Genomic DNA, 20,391 nt, shown 5'->3' on the forward strand with positions numbered 1-20,391 from the left:
AAGAGGATATTTCCCCTTTCTATGCATCTCCTCCACCGTCAAATCCACTTCCTCTTCCCAACCTTTCCTTATAAGAAAAGGGTAAAGAGAAAGGGATTTAAATTAGGCCTCTACTGACGACACTCACGCTCTTAATCTAGAGAGGTAGGTAGAGCTTACATATTTCTATTTGGCGTGATCTTAGCACAGCTCTTTCATACATCCATACAATTACAGATATTTGAGGCCATACTTTATTTTTTTTAAATATTAATAGATTATTGTTAATTTACTAATATTTCCTTTAACCATTGCAACTAAGCTCTAGACTTGTGCTAGGATATGGTTTACAACAGTCGAATGGCGGGAATCGAACCCTCGACCGCAAGATCGGTAGTCCGTACCCCAAACCATTAGACTATTGGCGCTTTCTGTTGGTTGTCTTAAATATGTTTTTATATGACCAATTGTAGAAATTTATAGAAATAATTATACTTCCTCGTACTTCACAGATGTACAATAGAATTGGTTATATTTTTTATACATATTAATAACCTATTTAGAGAATTGTTTTATAACGACAGATTGCAATAATTTGTGTGATATTTTTAATTTTTTATCTGTGAGAAAACTGATCTTCAAACAAAAACAAACAACAGTAACTACTAATTATAGTATTGTTAATAATTTTAATAAATAATTATTAGACGGGAAACGGAAATGTTTTATAACTTTCTGTAGATAAAAAACAAAATCAATGAATATCAAAGACATGAAATAGTTGCAAATAACTTTAGTAAAGTTAAGTTCTATGAAATGTTAACATTTGCAAATGTAAGTTGGAAGGTTTCGTAAGTTTCAAGGCGGTGTGAGGCAATGCAGCCTTTTTGGAAAAGCCCGCGACTTATTTAAGTGCTTAGTTATTAATAGTACAAGTTAAAAATACACACTTGACATAAAATTGCTGTTTTATTGGAAAAACGCTTGAGATTTTAAGATTTCGTGTATAAATGTTTCATTCGGTTAACATTTTTATGGTCGTTGCAATTTGTTGTTTATTTGGAGCTTTTTGTTAACTATAAAATTAAGGACCCAGTGAAATATGATAGTATGTAAGTAATAGATATCAAAATAATTTATTTAATTGTTATTTTTATAAATGAAAATTATTCAAAAAGACAATTTAAATCACTATCGAATGTCAATCACTATTCTCTTACATTTTCACTAAAAATAAAATTATCTTATTTGAATAACGCCAAAAGTAAAATAATTACTAAAATTTAAAACTTAAAAAAATACCCACGCAAGTGTAAACACTTAAAAAATACTAACCATAAAACATTTTTCGAAAAAAAGAACCACAAGTTCACACACAAACTGACGTTTAGTACGACGTTCACCGGGAGAGTGCGCGCAACGCGGCGCTGTTCAACTACCAGTCATGCCAACACAAGCACGCGCCGCCGACTCTACCCCCCGGTTATTGTACGCTCATTGTCATCACCACTCACCACCACCCAATAGCACTATTCTTCTAATTATAATAATTATAGTCTAATAAAACAATTGATTTAATTTGCATGACTCTTCTGACCTTTTATCTACACTTGTATACGTATTATAAATAAAATGAAAGGATAATATTGTGATCTCATCTTACAATCGTTATTTGAAGTGTTTGTAATTTTGAATCGTGTTATATTTTAAAAAACATGGCTTAATTTTTTTTTATATCTCAAACATCAGTTAATATATAACTGCAACCTGTTTAAAAACTAAACAATCGTAATGAAGGGTCGTCGCATTAAGTCTTTTATATGGATTTATTACGAGAAGTTACTCTATACTATTTATATCTTAGTGCATCTAATAATTGTCATTTCTAATAATACACTTGTTTAAAAACATTTATAAACCTGCATACTTTTCATATTCTTGTCGTAAGTCAAATTTGACTTCAATCATAGTTCTTAGTTCTATTTTAAGGGTATCTAAGCTTTAGTACATTGCGCTCGCAAGGGCGTCTCTAACCGAAGATCTAGGCTAGATCTAGGGCACTACGATTTATAAATATTCGTATTATTTTTTACTTTACATTTTTCGATTCTCTAGGACATTACCAATTTAACATTAATTAAAACTACTTTCATATCTACGAGTATACTAATATCATAAAGAGGAAAACTTTGTATTTCTTAATTTTTGTATGTATTGAAATAACTTAAAAACTACCGGGCCGATTTTAAAAATTCTTTCACCACCAGAAAGGTAATTTATCTGTGAGTAACATAGGCTATATTTTATTATTACTAATGTTTGGGAACTATTAATAAACAGCTTGTGTTTTATGTTCTGCCAACTAAGTTTAGCGAAATACAAGCACAAATTAAGACTAAGTACAGACCCTTAGATAACTAATATCTTTTAATGACACACAAACACTATTTTTTTAAACCAAACATTTTAGTGGGAAAGGAATGGCTAAACAATAATTGAAGCAATCAAAGTAACATTGCGAAATATCCCAAGGTCATTTCAAGTACATCAATTAGTTATTTCTATTGTTTTGCGGAAGATTTCGTCCTTGGTGGTTTCCCTTGTGCCGAAATTCATCTTTGGTAATTTGACTAGAGTACATAACGAGTACATCTAAATATTTATTTCAACAGTTGTATAATTTTGATTAAATAACGTGCATAATTAAATTATTTCTTTCTTCTCATTACCTAAGTTTTTAATTTTATGAAATTGAAATCTTGCAATAATTAAAAATTATAAACAAAAAGTGATTGCATCGGCCGGGAATCGAACCCGGGCCGCCCGCGTGGCAGGCGAGCATTCTACCACTGAACCACCGATGCTTATGTCTTTTCGTACCAAAATAAATGTTAATTTATTACATCGCGATTCTTACAGCGAAAGTGGAATGACTAGTCATCGCATTTATGAAGTCGGCGTGGAATTTGACCTAAAGAATAATGGTGACGTAAGAACTCTACTTAAACTGGTCACAGCTGGTTGGTTACAGTGATTTCTTAACTGTAACATTATATGGTATATCTTGTTCAGACTGTATAACAATTTTTATTTTGTAATCAATTAGTTGTATCATAATTTTTCACAATTTAATAAGAAACTTGTAGTAAATTTAACGTTCGATATAATTTTAAATTATGTAGTTATTGGGGAAAAATGTATTTTAAGTTAGCAGATATGTTGAAAAATGTCTTAAAAAGTTTATTGTGAAAGAATTTTCGGTTATTATAAAAACCTCTACTTATTCAAAGTAACGAGTTTTTCTGCAGGTTACGGCCACATCGCGCCCAAGACACAGACGGGCAAAGTGGTTACCATCTTCTACGCTATCCTGGGCATCCCACTAATGCTGCTCTGCCTCTCCAACATAGGAGATGTCATGGCTTCATCGTTCAGGTAAACTAACAGTGTCATATTGCTTAAAATGTGTCTATTGTTTCATTTCTATTCATGCCTTGTAAAAATCAATAGCAACGTACACAATTGTACTCATTTTTTTGTTAAAAAATTACAGAAAAAAAATAATTGCAGGTTTCTGTACTGGCGCGTTTGCTGCTATGTTTGCACGAGGCCGCCGAAACGAAGTCATCGGCATCATCATCATTCAACAAGGTTAGAAATGAAAATATTCGTTCATAAGCTTTGTTATTTTTTCTCAGATGCAATGCATAAATGCTATTTTTATTATGCAGGCGCTCAATGCGAGCGAGTCGTCGCCGGCGTCCCGTGGAGCGCGCGCACTCCGACACTGACTTCAGGTTAGGGTGATTATTCAACGAATTTATAAAGATAAACGAGTGTTAGAAAACTAATTTTATTATGCAAGCAGGTACCGGGATAGTGGCTATAGTAGTGGTCGCACGAAGCGCGCGCGACCGGTTGCAACCCTGCCTCCGCGGACACGCTCACAACCCCCGCCGCAACGAACACAAGGTACAGATATTTACAAATTATTTATTCTAGTTTTGTATGGTTTAGCCACTTTTATCAGAAAAATTTTGTAATTACAATCGTTGTAGGTCGTGACTTGGAGGCAGGAGAACGTTCACCGGCACGCTATGAACGGTATAATCGAAATACATATCAAGAAGAAGAAGGTGAAGTCTTTTATAACTAGTCACTAACTGTTTTCTATGTTACTTGTCTAGTATATCTAAAACATTTCTTTCGTAGGCTACACCAAAAAGGTTGAAACCTTTTTCATGTTTTTTATTTTTTATTTTAATGGGTGCTATGCCGCCCACTCCCCCCATATTCTTCATTGAATATTCAATTGTTTTTACAGAAGAGTTCCCGAAAATAGCCCTATCATTGCAAATGCAAGATTTGCAAGCAGCGTTAAAAGATTTAGACGATCACCAGTTCAAATTAAACTCTAAAACAGAACTGCGGAGCAAATCATTGCCGCGACCTGCGAAAGCTAAAATCGAGTTTGGACTGAGGAGGGATTTTGATGACAGACATTATGACCTTGAAGATATCGATGTATATGAAATGCACGACCTTCATGATGTAGATTATGAGAACTTTAAAGAAAGGAAAGCAATAGAACGAGAGAGAAGGAGAGAAAGAGATGAATATAGTTATCGCGATCGCGGCTATGATCCTGAAGACGATGACTACGAAGTTGAAAGGCCAAGGGTTAGGAGAACTGGATATGATAGAAGGTACTTTCCAGTATATAGAAAATGTTGCATATCTACTGAAATTGTTTCGAGAAATATTTTATAATTACTTCTTTACGGTTGAGAAATCAACGAGTAAAGGGTTACTATGGTATGGGCACCTTATGAGGAGGGATGAATCGCATGTAACAAGAAGGACGTTAGTTATGAGTGTGGAGGTACACCGCTAGAGGAAGACTTAGAAAGAGATGGATGGATTGCGTGAAAGGTGAAATAATTAAGAAGTAAGTGATGATTGAGATGACGGATGACAGAGTGATTTGAAGGACGAAAAACCAGTGCTCCGATCCTACGGGAGTAGGATAAGGTAAGGGAGTTGTTATTTATGATGATATCTCAAGTATTTGAATAATATTTTGTTTTAGGATGGATCGTGGTAGATCAGAGTATTATGAACGTGACGTAGAAGATTACGACATCGAGAGACGACGCGACCGTCGCGCTAGGAGTGCGGTTTACGACTGCGATAGACGAGGGGGAGGGGACAGGTACAGAGAAGACCGATGGAGGGGAGAAGACCGGTGGAGGGGGGAAGACCGATGGGTAGTTGAAGATCATCGAACTTTTGATGAAAGACGGCCAGGGCCTCGACGCTTGCGCAGGTTGTACACTGTCGATGACAGTGGAAGACCACGGAATGGTTACGTAAGTATAATTAGACTAAAGAAATTATCATCATCAGCCTATGTTAGTCTTAACATGCAAAGTGAATTAAAACATGAAGTAGAGCCATGAAACTCGGAGATGAGATTTTTTACAAGTGAAATTGAGAATTTAAAAAAGTCATACGTTTACAAGCTTACACTAACTAATATAATAAAGAGAAAAGATTTGGATTTTTGGATTTTTGTATGTTCGATTCACGTAAAAACTACTGGGCCGATTTGAAAAATTGTTTCACCATAAAAAAGTTAATTTATCTGTGAGTAACAAAGGCTATATTTTTAACTTCACGCGAGGGAAGTCGCGAGCAACAGCTAGTTGTTAATAATTCTTGTCTATTCGTACTACAAAAAGGAATGTTACCGTTATCGACATTTATAACATAATTGAGGTAACAAGGTTAAAAGATCGTTCGATAACATCGATTAGGCAGAACTAGTGCAAAATTATGCGTAAATTTCAATTATTGTTTACGAAAAAAAAAATTATGCATGTTCGACAGTGGTAGTGCCCGCTTTAACATCTTAGCACTGCAGGGCCGCCACGCCCGGTGTAATACCACGACCACACAGAAGACAGGCGTCAAATAGAAGCAATTCCGTGTTTCGTCTGATGAGTGTGGTGCCAGAGGCCTAATTTAAGTCCCTTTCCTTTTACCACCCCTTTCTTATAAGGAGAGGATGGGAAGAGGAAGTGGATTTGACAGTGGAGGAGATGCATAGGAAGGGGTCTCTCTATGGGGTCCTCTCTATGTGCGTCTCCTCCTCCGTCGGAGTTGGGTAGGCAACGCATCTGCAATTTCGGATGTCTATGGACAGCGGTCGCTATTTTGGCGGATTCAGGTGGCCGCTTGCTCGTTTGCCACCTTATGTTATAAAAAAAAATGTTCACGAAGAACTGACATCAAAAGAAAGTATTACAATAATTTCGATACTGAAGTTACAGACAATACTAGTAAAACAAATATTGTTAACTCAAAATAAGATATAATATATCAGAGCCCGTCGCCGGAGAGAGATGATTGGAGTGACGAGTTGCCTCCAGTGCGGCGCAGACCACCTTCAGGTAAATCATAACATCATCTAAATCTATACATATAATAAAATTGGAGTGTCTGTTTGTAATATCGAAAGAAAAAATCCAGATTTCGGAAAGATATTGCATTTGCGTTGCTAATAATGAAAATCCCATTATAACTTTTGTCTGCCTTAACTGAAGGGTAACTGATGTCGACGAGCATGTAATAGGCTATTTTTTTTATCTTAATATTGTGTAGACGAAGTCGCGGGCAACAGCTAGTCATAAGTAAAAGCGATGCCATAGGAGCGGATCCGTAACGCAGCTGCATACCACCTGGCATGAGACCTCACTTCGTTTGTTCATCTCTGATATACCTACAGGTTTTAAATTTTATTCTATCTTTCCAGCGTGGGGTTCCCGACAATCTGACTTATACGCCGGTCCTGTGTCTACAATACCTAGAGAAGAAGTAAGTTCTTTCACATACAGCGTGTGACGTTTATTTATGTTCACTTATTGGTGTTGGTTGTGAAAATATTTATTGATCTAATTCTAGGTACAGTGTGAACTTTCTCACAGACATGGGAGTATGCAGTTTGTCACTCGCAATGTAACCGGAGAACATAACATCTCGTAAAATCTCTCAATATTTATTTAAAACCGTTGCAGTGTGACGCGGTGGCAGCTTGCGGATAGTCTGGGGTTCAAACCACATTATACATTGTTTAGATGGGACCTTATTTGAGCGGGCGCAGTCCTTTGACTAAACTATCGCACAACTGTTTAGTCGCGCTTTGGTTCCTATGAGCTTATATGGAAGAGCTAAACTACTCGATATTTACTTGTGCAACTAAACAGTTGAATTGGCTGCGAAACAATCGACAATCGCACAATAGTTGGGGAATAGATACCAGATTCTCTACTTCTTTCTGTAGATAAAGCCGGTACCAATCTGGCTGTGCGTACTGCTTGTGGCGTCCTACATTGTAGCGGGTACATTCCTCTTCAAGAGATGGGAGGGCTGGGCGTACCTTGATGCTGCTTACTTCTGCTTCATCACCCTCACCACTATAGGCTTCGGGGATTTCGTACCAGCTCAGGTGAGAGACCCTTACGGGTTGACAACAGCTGCAATTCTTACAAAATCGATTAATAAAAGACGAGTAAGCCCGAAAGTGATTGTGTTCGATCGTTTTATCACCAGCTCAGTGTACGTCCCCACTGAGGGGCTAAGTAAGTTCTAAAGATAGTTAGTAACACATTAGTGTGAGTTTCTCAGACACCAAGGCCAAAAGAATTACTTAGTAGTCGTTTCCACCTCATAAAATATAGAGAAAACTCTCATCTCTATGTATTTTCCAGGGTCGTGAGGGTGAGTCAGCGGATGCAGTACATTCTATAGCTCTCTGCTCCCTCTACCTGCTGTTCGGGATAGCGCTTCTAGCGATGTCTTTCAACCTGGTGCAGGAGGAGGTCCGCGCGCACGTCGCGGCGGTCGCCACAAGGCTCGGAATCATCAAACCACGCGATCCACCTGAACATGATTATTAAATATATGGAAATGTTGATATATATACTAATATTATAACTAAAGAGGAAGATTTGTATTTTTGTATGTATATAAATAACTGAAAAAGTACTGGGCCGATTTCTAAAATATCAGTGAGTAATGTAAGCCAATGTAAGCCACGTTTTTAATTATTTCTTCACATCACGCCTGCGAAGTCGCTAGCAGCAGCTAGTATTGTAGTCAGAGAAATTAATTCGCTACCCAAACGGGTGAGCGTCCAAATGTGAAGAGACGTAATTTGTAATAGGTTATGATGTAAGAATGAAACCACTTATTGTTATCTTTGCCTTTGTAATTAATATAATACGTATCTTACAATATTTTGGATGTTATTATAGCTTAGTATTTAGTATTAGGAATATCAGTAGTATTAGTATTATTCTTACCATAATCCTATCGCCTATCGTATCTAGAATAGATTAATGGCTTGTATATTTTTTATCAAATTAAGTGGATTTGTATCATTTTAATGTATTTAACTGAAAACAATATAGTTAATAGAACTCTGGCTTCTCAAAAACAGTGATGTCAATTAGATATTGAATTAATTATGGGACTGTCCCACAATTCTTGCAAATTGTCAGATAACAATCCAACGTATAAAATCTTTGATGGAAGTATCGAATTTTGGTACTCTATCTGACAGTGACGTCACTTTTAAGATATCTGAGCCTTAGCCGGTGGTGGGACATGCCCTTGACATGATAAAAACCTAAATCCTTGAGACTAAATTAATCAATTTGCATTATAATGACCTTTAAATGTATAACGTTATTTTCACCACACCGATTTTGTTGCAATTAAAAATATTTTGTTAATCTGTTAATTTTATTTCCTATTGTAATACCATTGTCGTGAGTTAAAATGTACAAGCTGTTCGTGCGGCTTTACCCGCATGAAATTATGAAAACTTTATTTTAATGTTTACATTTGTCAAATTATCAATCGCAAATGTCAAAATTGATCTATAAAGACCTTCCTTTCTTAATGTTGGCAACTTATAGTTTATGGTCCCCCCACATAAAGGTTTTATCCAATTTAATTGTTCCCTAAATTTAATAGCGTGACATATAAGCCTAAAGCGTGTCGTAGGTGTAGGGTTTTGTTATTAAAGAAAGAATTATTCTAAAACATGCTGTGATTGCTAACAGCCACGGAGTAGTGTGTGTTTACGCTTTATTATATTAGTATAGATATGGATTTTTTGAAAACCTGTGTAAATAATCGTCACATAATAAATAAGAAGTTAGTAAGTCGGAAGATCAAAATTCGGATAAGATATTGTTGGTCGAATTAATAAACGCAAGTTTATCTGCGATTAGGATAAATACAAATTTTATGTTATCGAAATTCGTTTAATATTAATTAGCATTGTAAAATCATTTATCACTTAGATAACTTATTCGAAGTAATTCGTTGCTGGCATTTTTAATATTGCCTCGTCGTGCAAACGTTTGTTAACAAAATGTCAAACGAGAAGGTGGAATCGGGAGGCGAGAGGCAGGGGGTCGATTTGGATAAGATCCTGGTGGAGGAGGTGGGCCAGTTCGGAAAGTATCAGATCTTCAACCTCCTCCTGGCAGCATTTCCTGTCATATTCTCAGCGTTCGCTTCTGGGGAATATATTTTCACGACTTCGAGAATTCCTACAAGGTAAAGTATTTATTTTAGTAATTACTAGTTAGGTGCCTTCTGTTAAGGAGAAATCGGTACCGGAGTAGCGGCGCAACACTAGATAATCCCCATCCCATCCCTACGACATCTGTCAATGTCAATCAGGATGCGCGCGCCATTTCTGGCGGGAATCGGTAGACTGAGAATCGAACTATGCTAGGCTGCGTGTGTTCGCGTATCGATGGCATCATCGAAGATGCAGGCTAGAATAGGCGCTGGAGTGGATGCCCGACGGCGATGGTGTTCATGTTTCGTCATGCCCATTAGGGGGAGAGTGACTCAACACTAAGGAACGGACGAAATAACTTGTAGGGAGTCAAGAAGGTGCGTGCGGAGCCGAAATCGGCCAAACCGCGCGCCCCTCCCGCGATTCGGCCTGTATGACCCGAGGGTCGGTGGGGCCATGGGTGGCGGTGGGCTGATATGTAAGACTTAGAATCGAAGTATAATTACGTTGTTAAACTATATTTCTGTAATAATAATTTATGAGGTCTTCGTATCAGATTTCTTTCTTTGAATGAAGTTATGAATTGGTTTTAAAGAAGAATTTTGACAAATATGAGATAAAATGATTTTAGAAACAACAGAATATACGAATAAGGTGTTTTATTTAGAACGCTATGACTATTATGTTTTTAAGGTAATCTGTTTTGTACTGCTCAAAATTTTTGTAAACAAGCGAAGTACTATGGAAGGCTTAAAGCACATATAATAACGTCTTATCTTATCACACGTGACATTGTTCTTTATTGATAGTTTGCTACGCTTCAAATGTTTAATACCAATTTATCCGTTTGATAGCCTATCAATTGATATCGATGTAAATATTTTATTGATAATTGACCTTGCATACCGCAATTGTAAAACTAATTTAAGAGCTATGCAAATGACGTATACATTACGTGTGAAAACAAGACTATATATATCAGAGAAGTTCTTAAAACATTTAGGAAACTCTTAAATGTTTTGTAGAAAAAACTATGGTTAAAAGCGAAGAAATTAAAATAAAGAAAATAAATAAAATTGTACCTGAACCTTGATCTTTAATTGCTGCAACATTTTAACTGTTTTTCTGCTCTTGCATATGGTTACGAGTAAGCATGAAAATTTAATTTAGAAATGGAAATATATTTTTTTCCTCAACCTATGAAAACATGATTTTTTTATTACGCAGATGTTTGATCCCACAATGCGACGGTCCAAACCCAGTGTACGCTCCCGATTGGGTCCTGAACGCTATCCCCGGCACAAGTACTTCTAGTTTCGACAACTGCGCGCGTTTCGCTAACAGCAGCCAGATCGCAGATGTGGGTGGCGTCTGCCCCGCCGCCTGGTTCGATCCCACTCGCACTGAGCAGTGCCAAGCTTATGTGTACGAGAACACTGATAGTGTGGTTTATGACGTAAGTTGCTTTAAACATGTAGATTGAGACCAGTAAAGTGAAATAGCAGAATTTCCAAATCTAAAATCCTTTGCTGCTGGTATTTTTATGCCAGAATAATCTTATACGTGGTACCTGTAGATACTACAATAAGAAGAATAATTTCTCTAATGAACATCATTTAAATCACATTTTATATGAAAACTACTTCACTAAGTAATCCATATTGAATTTCCAGTTTGACCTTGCGTGTGACGAATGGAAGCGTTCTCAAATTGGTTCAATCCGGACCATCGGTACGTTGCTGGTGCTGCCGATCACTGGCTACATCTCTGACCGCTGGGGACGCCGCGTCGCGCTCACCATCAACGCCTTCAACACAGGCTGGATCGGACTCGTCCGCTCCTTTGTTAACTCTTACGAATGGTTCTTGGCCCTTGAAGTTATTGAGTCAACTGTCGGTGCGGGTGCTTATTCCTCTTGTTACATTTTAGGTAAGATAATTCAACACACTATTCTGTCAATTACTGGTGATAAAAAGATGATTCTGTGCTTATAAGTGTAAAAGTTATCATCTTGTTCGCAATGAAAGAGTTCCTTTTACTTTCTTCACAGTAACTGAGCTCGTGGGACCTAAATACAGAGTGGTAGCTGGTGCCACAATGTCAACGATGTTTGCACTTGGACAAGTGATACTCGGGTTCATAGCTTGGGGAGTACATCCCTGGAGAACGCTCACACAGGTGCTGTACGCACCGCAACTTCTCGTCGTGTCCTACTTCTGGATACTTTCCGAATCCGTCCGTTGGCTGATGTCGAAAGGAAGATACGACGAATCCGAAGCGATCCTAAAGAAAGTAGCCAAAAGAAATAATAAAGTAATTTCAGAGAAATCATTAGAAAGTCTTAGAGCTACAGCTGAAGCGGAGAAATTGATAGAAAGGCCTAAGGAAGCTTGGTTGCCGATATTAGTTTTAAGATCGCGTGTAATACTATCAAGATGTCTCGTGTCTCCGGTGTGGTGGGTGACCAACACATTCGTGTATTACGGCATGTCCATAAATGCTGTCAACTTGTCCGGCAACCGATACCTCAATTACGTGGCGGTGACGGCAGTAGAGATCCCCGGCTACTGGGCGGCTATCCTCCTACTCGACCGAATAGGGAGGAAACCGGTGCTTATTGTAGGATATTGGCTTTGCGCTGCTTGTCAGTTCGGATTTGCCTTCATACCTGGTGGTACGTACTTCGATGTACATTTTTTATATGTCGCCTGTTTTTTGCAATTTATGCGTTTAACTGACATCTAGATGCTAATTACTTCTGTAAGGCGCTAAAAATTACAGATAACGAGGGTCTATCGATGGCGCTTTACCTGATCGGCAAGTTCAGTATCGCGATGGTGATGACGTCAGTGTACGTGTACACGATGGAGATCTACCCCACCAAGTACCGGCACAGCCTGCTCGCCTTCTCCTCAATGGTGGGCCGCCTCGGATCCATTACAGCGCCGCTTACTCCAGCACTTGTAAGTCCCGTTGATATAGATTAGTAATAAATAAATAAAATAAATAAATAGTGATGAATAAAGCAAACATAACTGTATCATAAAACAAGAAATATACACTTAGTAGTTTCTTTAACAAATGTGACGGGTTCCAGTTAAAGTAAATAATAATAGTAAACTTACTATAGTATTTTGGTCTTGAAAACGAATAATCACGTTTTGATTAATAATTGATTTTATTTACAAATGCATATATTTCCAGGCGTTAGAAGTATGGGAAAGCTTACCTTCGGTATTGTTTGGTTCGTTCGCGCTGATCTCTGGCTGTCTGATCTTCACGACGCCCGAGACGCTCGGAACCAAGATGCCCGACACTATGGAGGAGGCGGAGCAGCTCAGTACGAAGAAAACTAAAACAGATCTTTAAATGATAATAATAAATATAGATTTTAACGTATTTCGTGTTTTAATATTCCTAAAAATAACGAGATATTTTACAACGTAATAATCATTTAACAGTGGTAGAGCTCGCTTTAACGTCGCACGAATGGTTCGACTCACCCAGTGTAATAGCACGACCGCACAGGAAACAGATGTGAAGTGGGAGCAATTCCACGTACAGTCTGATGAGTGTGGTGCCGGTGGCCCAACTTTAGTCCCTTTACCTTTCCACCCTTTTTTATACAAAAAGGATGGGAAGGGAATGTGGACTTGACAGTACAGGAGACAGATCGGAAGAGAAAATATCCTCTTTATATGCGTCTCCTCTTCTGTCGATTCAACTTATCTGCAGTTGCAGACGTCTATTGGCAGCGGTCACATCGACATTGGCAGATTCAGGTGGCCGCATGCTCGTTTGCGACATAATGGTAGAAAAAAGTAAATTTTAGTTACCGTATAACAAGTTAAGAAGAAAAGAGACTGCTGTTCGATTAAATGTACCTCGTGGCGTGTCGTGATGTGACGTCACGTGACATAGCTGTAGACGCAACTGTAGCCGTAGCAGTAACTGTAGCCGTAGTCTTAGGTACTGGCGTAGCTGTAGGCGTAGGCATAAGGATAGGTGTTGTAGTAGACAGACTTTACGTTTTCTTTATGTGAATTTGGGGTTTCACAATAATTAAAATCATAAATCTTGATATAACCTAGTCCTATAAAAAATTTTACAACTATAGACTAGACGGATTACATGATGACCTAGGTAAATTGTTGGTACTGATAACAGGTATCATTTACGCACGTCATAAAAATAAATGATCAATTTACGAAAATTACGTTTTATGAATAAAAAAATTTGCTGTTATTTAAGCTTGAAAAATTAGTAAACCGTTACATATGTTTCAGTCTTGTCTACTGTTATATAAAAATGTCGATGAAAACTAAAATGTTTATTTATTTATTGTTGTTACAAGACATAATATACACAGTTATATTTCTTACCATATTAATGCACTTTTCGAGGAAAATCGATCGATTTGCATTTTTCTTTCACATTTAAATTATTTTACTTTGTACAGGAGTACTGTACAGAACAAAATTATTTGACTAAATGTGAAAAACAGACTAGGTTAATGCAAATGGTATATCAGTAAAGCGTCGACAGATAAAGATGTCTGCAAACAATTCATGCTTATTTGCAACAGCTTTAACATTTTCCTACTTCCTCTGATGGAATTTAGATTTTATTAGTTGACTTCATTAAATTGACAATGTATTTGTCATTGGGCATATCAATAAACAAGATTGTTATCAAAATTTATTGTGCCATAATAGATCAGAGTGCATTATATTTTAGTAGCAATCGAATGCTCGATCTAGTAGGCCGGAATGACGGTTAAACAGAAGCTCAGTCCGAGGTCCAGCAGGGTAGAGGATGGGAAGACGTTAGTGCAGAGAATCGACCTGGATACAATCCTTGTGGAGGAGATAGGTCAATTCGGCTGGTATCAGTTCAGAACGCTGCTCCTCGCTGTGTTGATGGTGATCTTCGCGGCGTGGGCGGCCAGCGAATACGTGTTCACCACAGCTAGGATAAGTACGAGGTATATTAAGAAATTATATGTGATGAAAATTGCAACAACATTTTCTATTATAATTGAAATTATTGAACCTGTACATTTTTAATGCGTAATTATCTTTCTTTATGAAGAAGTGGCTTTAAATATAGAGGAAAATTCAATACGCTGCATTTGGACGTTTGAATGCTGTTTCGTTTATAGTAAAAAAATATTCATGTCATTACATACGCATTTCCTATGAGGATTAAGAAACCGAATTAACATTTAGTGCGGAAAATTTCAGATAACACTTAATTTCAGATGTTTGATACCAGAGTGCGAAGAAGGAGATGCCATCGAGTTCTCTCCACCGTGGATCTTGAACGCAGTTCCTGGAACAGGAAGCGGCTTCGACAACTGCCAGCGCTTCGCCAACGTGTCCGCCCTCGCCCGCTCCGACACCTGCCCTGCGACACTCTTCAACCGGGATAGAGTGGTGGCTTGCGAAGAGTTCGTCTATCAAAACACAGATACCGTTGTATATGATGTTAGTAGACTATTTATATATATCTATCTATCTTCTTTCTATATCTCTACCCTCTATCTATACATGTAATAAAATTGGAGTGTCTGTTTGTAATATCAGAAGAAAAATTCCAGATTTCGGATAAACATTTTGTCTGTCTGTCCGCCAGCCGCGTTTATTCCGGGTAATCTCTGAAACGGCTGAGTCGATTTCGACCGAACTTTCATTGAAGGGGTAGCTGACATAGACGGGAATATTATAGGCTACTTTTATCTTAATATTGCGTGGACTAAGTGGCGAGCAATAGCTAATCTGTCACAAAATATGTATTTACTTTTTGAGTTAAGTTATTTTTTCTTTGCAATTTTTCCCAAGGTTAACTATTCAGTCGAAAAGGTTGTATTTTCTCAAAACTTTACAGAATACTTTTACCATCCTTGTTGTTTTTACTTTTTCTTTCTAAAGCCTAAATCTTACATCATTGTAATCATTACTTAACTGACGTCAATTTCCAGTACGGCCTAGCTTGTGACGAATGGAGACGGTCACTGATCGGTTCAGTTCGTACGTTTGGGACATTGCTGGCGCTACCGATAACCGGCTACGTGTCTGACCGTTGGGGTAGGAGGGCTGCGCTCACCATAAACGCCTTCAACACCGCCTGGCTCGGCGCCGTCCGTTACTTTGCTGGCACATACATTGGCTTCCTAATCTCTGAAGTCGCGGAGGCAACCTTCGGATCTGGTGGATTCTCTTGCGCTTATATCTTGCGTAAGTATGTTTAAGAGATCATTTCTTACCTCATTAAACTGTAGACAACTGGGGTTTATTATATTTACGTGTATTAGCAAGAATATGAACTCTTTGAGTAAAAACTTATCAGACGATTTTTAAAACATTAGATACAAATAAACTCTAAAGCCTAGAATCTTCATAGGTCCTTGTGGTTGAAGATTCATCACCCCAAAACAGTGTTAAAAACGGTTAAGGATAATTATGTGAAACTAATTAAACGACTAAACTCAGGTGTAGTACCGTGTATGTACAGTCGGGAAAACAGGCGGTGAATATTTTGAAACGAGACGCAGAATCAAAATCAATAAAACGCAACGTATGTCTCTTTAAGTAAAAAAGTCCGTTAGTGATACACGCTGGTTTTTTTATTATTATCCCTTATCTTGCTCTCATTGCTATCTCAATAGTTATTTGTAGAAAGAAGCGGAGATCGTGACCGCGGTATTTCGTGACTTTACAGTTTCTGACCCACTACGGGCCCTTGTTCATTAAACTGACTTTTGAAGGTCTTTATAATACTAGTATATATCTATAAAAATACTACCTTTTGACCGCGACTCCGTCTGCGGAGTGTTAAAAAACACTAAAGTAAGTAACCTCTGCATTCTTCCAGCCTATGTTCTACATCTATGCCAAATTTCATCCAGATCCGTTCAGTAGTTTAGTCTCAAAACTCTAGCAAACATTCGTCCATCTAAACTTTCGCATTTATGCTATTAGTATGATATACATTTAACAGTGGTAGTGCCCACCCTTTCCTTATAAGAGGATGGGAAGGGGAAGTGGATTTGACGATGGAGGAGATGCATAGGAAGAGGAAATATCCTCCTTATGTGCGTCTCCTCCTCCGTCGGATAAGGGTAGGCGACGCATCTGCAATTGCAGATGTCTATGGGCAGCGGTCGCTTCGCCATTTTGGCTGATTCAGGTGGCCGCTTGCTCGTTTGCCATCTTATGTTATAAAAAAAAAATATAAACACGGTATACTTATTTCTCTATCCGGCTACAGTAAAACAGCCTTCATTCCTATCAAATTCCGGCATTTCCCTTCCGTAAACCTTAAGATAGCGTTGTGTTATAAAGTACACGTAAAAATAAATTCCGTTCATGAGTCAAGTAAGATAATGTTATTGTTTGTTCAAGGATTATATTTTGTTAATGATGAACGATTGAAGCTTGTGACAATGTCTTATCTGGATATATTTAAAACAGGATTGATTACACTCAAAATGAATTAACTGTCAAAGTTTTATATCATAAAAATGACTAATTCACTGATAACAATTACATTCATAATTTTTTTTATTTCAAAATAGCTTTTGCTCTATTTTCCATACATCTACTTTGAGAAAGAAATTAACTATGGCTCTTAAGATCTCAAAAGGTCTGTGTACACAGTTAGTGCATCATTCTTAGCTTTGTTTGTAAGAACTATCTGCTATCTCTAAACTATGCATCTTTTCTCTATAACGGGTATGTCTGCGTGCACACCTTTGACTAAACTGTCGCACAACTGTTGTTGGATTGTCGATTGTTTCGCTGCCAATTCTGTTTAGTTGCACAACTAAAAATCGAGTAGTGTGCATTCCATATAAACTCATAGGAATCAAAGCGAGTCTAAAGAATTGAGTGATTAATTTAGTCAAGGTGTATCTGTTATGTTGCTCAAAGCAATTTCTTTTAACAGTGATGGAGCTGGTGGGGCCTAAATTTCGTGTCGCTGCCGGGGCCACTATGAACACTTTCTTCTCTATCGGCCAAATTACCATGGGCCTGATAGCCTGGGGCGTTCCCAACTGGAAGTATTTCACCTTAGCTCTTTACATTCCACAACTCGTCACCATTTCCTATTTCTGGGTCATGTCTGAATCCATCCGGTGGTACATGAGTAAAGGAAGATATGATGACGCGGAGAAAGTGCTCAAAAATGTTGCTCGAGTTAATAAAAAAGAATTATCAGAGAAATCACTGCATGCGTTAAAACAATCTGCTGAAGAGGAGAAGGTACGCCAGGCGGCAGAACAGGACGAGAGACGGAAAGAACCTTGGCTTATAGTCTTGGTGTTTCGGCATAAGAAAATCTTACTTCGTTGTTTAGTTTCACCTGTTTGGTGGATAACTACCACATTCATCTACTACGGGATGTCAATAAATTCAGTGAACATGTCTGGTAACCGATACGTGAATTACATTGCGGTGTCGGCGGCGGAGATACCCGGCTACTGGACCGCGGTGCTGCTGATGGGCAAGATTGGTAGGAAACCGGTTCTGGCTGGTGCATTCTGGGTCTGTGCGGCCTGTCAGATTGGATACATCTTCATGCCTGAAGGTAAGGATAGATACTAAGAACCATACATATGTTACTCGAAGACTCGTCTATACTTTTACTGATATTATAAAGAGGAAAGATTTGTATTTTTGGATTGTAATAAGTCAAAAACCACTGGGCCGATTTTAGAAAAATAACTAGCTTTCGCTAGCGACTCTGTCCGCGTAGAGTTAAAAAAAAACATAATTAACTAGCCTATGTATGGCGCACTCTCGTGTCGGAGGCCAAGACCCACTACGGGTCGCTGCGCCAAAGCAGTAAGTAAGTAACTAGCCTATGTGTTCTTCCAGACTATGTTTTACCTCCATGTTAAATTTCATCGAGATCCATTCAGTCGTTTAGGTAACAAATTCTAACAAACATCCATCCATCTAAACTAAATCGCGAGCAACAGTTAGTGTTGAATATTTTCGGTTATCAAAAATTGTTAAATGATTTGCAATTTTGAATTGACATCACCTAAATTTAAAAGCGTTTAAGGAATTGGAATTATGTTTTATCTGTTTTGTAGATAATAATTTTGGAGCTACTTTCACGATAAAACTGGTCGATTGATAGCTTACAATGTACAGTCGCGCAATCTGGCGGTGATATATCTCAAAAGCTACAATTGTTTGAACATTTTTAGACGACGCGAAACAAAAAAACATTCTCAGTGTACCTTTTGTTGATTTCAGATTTTTATGCTATCTCTCTCACTCTGTACCTGATCGGAAAGTATAGCATTGCGATGGTGATGACGTCAGTTTACGTGTATACCGCCGAGCTCTACCCAACTCGTTACCGTCATAGCCTCTTCGCATTCTCTTCTATGATGGGCAGGATTGGCTCTATCATAGCACCACTCACACCTGCCTTTGTAAGTCGGATTATTGTCGAACAGAGAGTATGACGTTTGTTTCTTTTTGTATGAATCCCAAACCTTGTTTCCAGGGTGCTGCGGTATGGGAAGACCTACCATTCGCACTGTTTGCTGTCTTCGCACTCCTGTCAGGCACCCTGGTCCTCATCACGCCGGAGACTTTGGGCTCCAAGTTGCCAGACACCATGGAGGAGGCGGAGCAGATCGGGAAGAAGCAAACTACGTGACAACTCGGCTGTTATTAAATTATAAATAATTAGGTTATAAATTAAGGATAATTGTTAACTTTGTTTTTGCTGTTAAATATTACTTTAATGTAAGATATTGATTACAAAAGTTGTATTATTTATGGGTTATATTATAACCTATTTAAAAACCATAAAGCACATGTGCTGGTCTTCCGTGGTAATTGAAAATAGGTGACATTACTTACAATGTATACAAAGTTACGATTTATACATTAAACATTTTAAAGTAAGATCATTAATTTTATATGTCATTTATCTATAGGAAATCTGGATCCCAAATTCTATAATTTGACGATATATCTGTTGTAATAAAAGCGCCTTAAAAAAATATTAGCAAATTCAAGCTCTGTCTCTTTTGCTAATATTAAATTTGACTTTTACTTACGTCACTCAGACATATTTTCTCGATTTATATGAAGGATTTAAAATTAAATAAGCAAAAATTACATATAAATCGTAGATTTCCACTATTAGGTAATTTTTTAAATACCCCGTTCTTGTGATGTCCGTTAAGTGTCTTTAGAATTTAGGTATTGCAACTGTAATGATAATGAGCGAAAATCCTAGAAAGAGATAAAGATTTTACCTGATTGAAAATTGATCGTAAAATACAAAATTTTATTTTAAACACTGTAATTTATAAAAAATGTTGTGTTTTAGATTGAATTTTAAATGCGAAATTGTACAACTTTTTTTTCTTATTTCTGTCCTTATCGATTGTTATACGAATGAGTAATGTTGATAAAATTAATTAGCATTATTGGATCTTTTGAACTGCAATAAACATGATGGAGGAAAGTGTATTTGTTTACAGTATAGACAAAGTGGTAATCGTAAGAAATGCGATATGTATAATTTATAGAAGCTACATTGTTTCCCGCGGAGGAGCTCCGGCGGACATTATACGGTTATTTTCATAACAATACGGCGTACGGCGACGCTGCGAACGTACACGCGTCGCTACATACTCAGCTACTGTCACCAACTATCTTGATTTTCAAGGACTAGTATGCATTTTATATGGTTACGTTTTGACACGGAAAAAGCAATTACGTGATCAAAATGTGTCAAGGTTATAGTAAAAGGTAAAACTGTTTACTAACATTATAAATGAG

At 37.6% G+C, this 20,391-nt stretch overlaps 3 protein-coding genes and 1 non-coding gene across 4 annotated transcripts; 3 read left to right on the plus strand and 1 right to left on the minus strand.

The window, feature by feature from the left end:
- Positions 1-2,772: 2,772 nt before the first annotated feature.
- On the minus strand, positions 2,773-2,843 carry Trnag-gcc. The gene has a single exon. It is a non-coding gene; the product is annotated as a tRNA-Gly (tRNA).
- An 855-nt stretch (positions 2,844-3,698) lies between these two features.
- LOC106109872 (U1 small nuclear ribonucleoprotein 70 kDa-like) lies at positions 3,699-8,913 on the plus strand. The gene is made up of 9 exons (XM_013291511.1): positions 3,699-3,776; positions 3,848-3,951; positions 4,038-4,115; positions 4,304-4,685; positions 5,069-5,348; positions 6,365-6,431; positions 6,794-6,855; positions 7,322-7,486; positions 7,749-8,913. Exons 1-9 carry the CDS (start codon positions 3,718-3,720, stop codon positions 7,935-7,937), a joined length of 1,386 nt encoding a protein of 461 aa, XP_013146965.1. The 5' UTR covers positions 3,699-3,717; the 3' UTR covers positions 7,938-8,913.
- A 508-nt stretch (positions 8,914-9,421) lies between these two features.
- On the plus strand, positions 9,422-12,976 carry LOC106109921 (organic cation transporter protein-like). The gene is made up of 6 exons (XM_013291580.1): positions 9,422-9,609; positions 10,805-11,033; positions 11,251-11,506; positions 11,628-12,251; positions 12,359-12,540; positions 12,782-12,976. Exons 1-6 carry the CDS (start codon positions 9,422-9,424, stop codon positions 12,944-12,946), a joined length of 1,644 nt encoding a protein of 547 aa, XP_013147034.1. The 3' UTR covers positions 12,947-12,976.
- A 1,199-nt stretch (positions 12,977-14,175) lies between these two features.
- LOC106109887 (organic cation transporter protein-like) lies at positions 14,176-19,324 on the plus strand. Its single transcript, XM_013291531.1, has 6 exons — positions 14,176-14,561; positions 14,838-15,063; positions 15,558-15,813; positions 17,525-18,166; positions 18,844-19,025; positions 19,100-19,324. Exons 1-6 carry the CDS (start codon positions 14,347-14,349, stop codon positions 19,253-19,255), a joined length of 1,677 nt encoding a protein of 558 aa, XP_013146985.1. The 5' UTR covers positions 14,176-14,346; the 3' UTR covers positions 19,256-19,324.
- The last annotated feature ends 1,067 nt before the right edge of the window (positions 19,325-20,391 follow it).

The sequence above is a fragment of the Papilio polytes genome, unplaced genomic scaffold (assembly GCF_000836215.1).
Source record: "Papilio polytes unplaced genomic scaffold, Ppol_1.0 DF821044.1, whole genome shotgun sequence".
NCBI classification, from domain to species: domain Eukaryota; kingdom Metazoa; phylum Arthropoda; class Insecta; order Lepidoptera; family Papilionidae; genus Papilio; species Papilio polytes.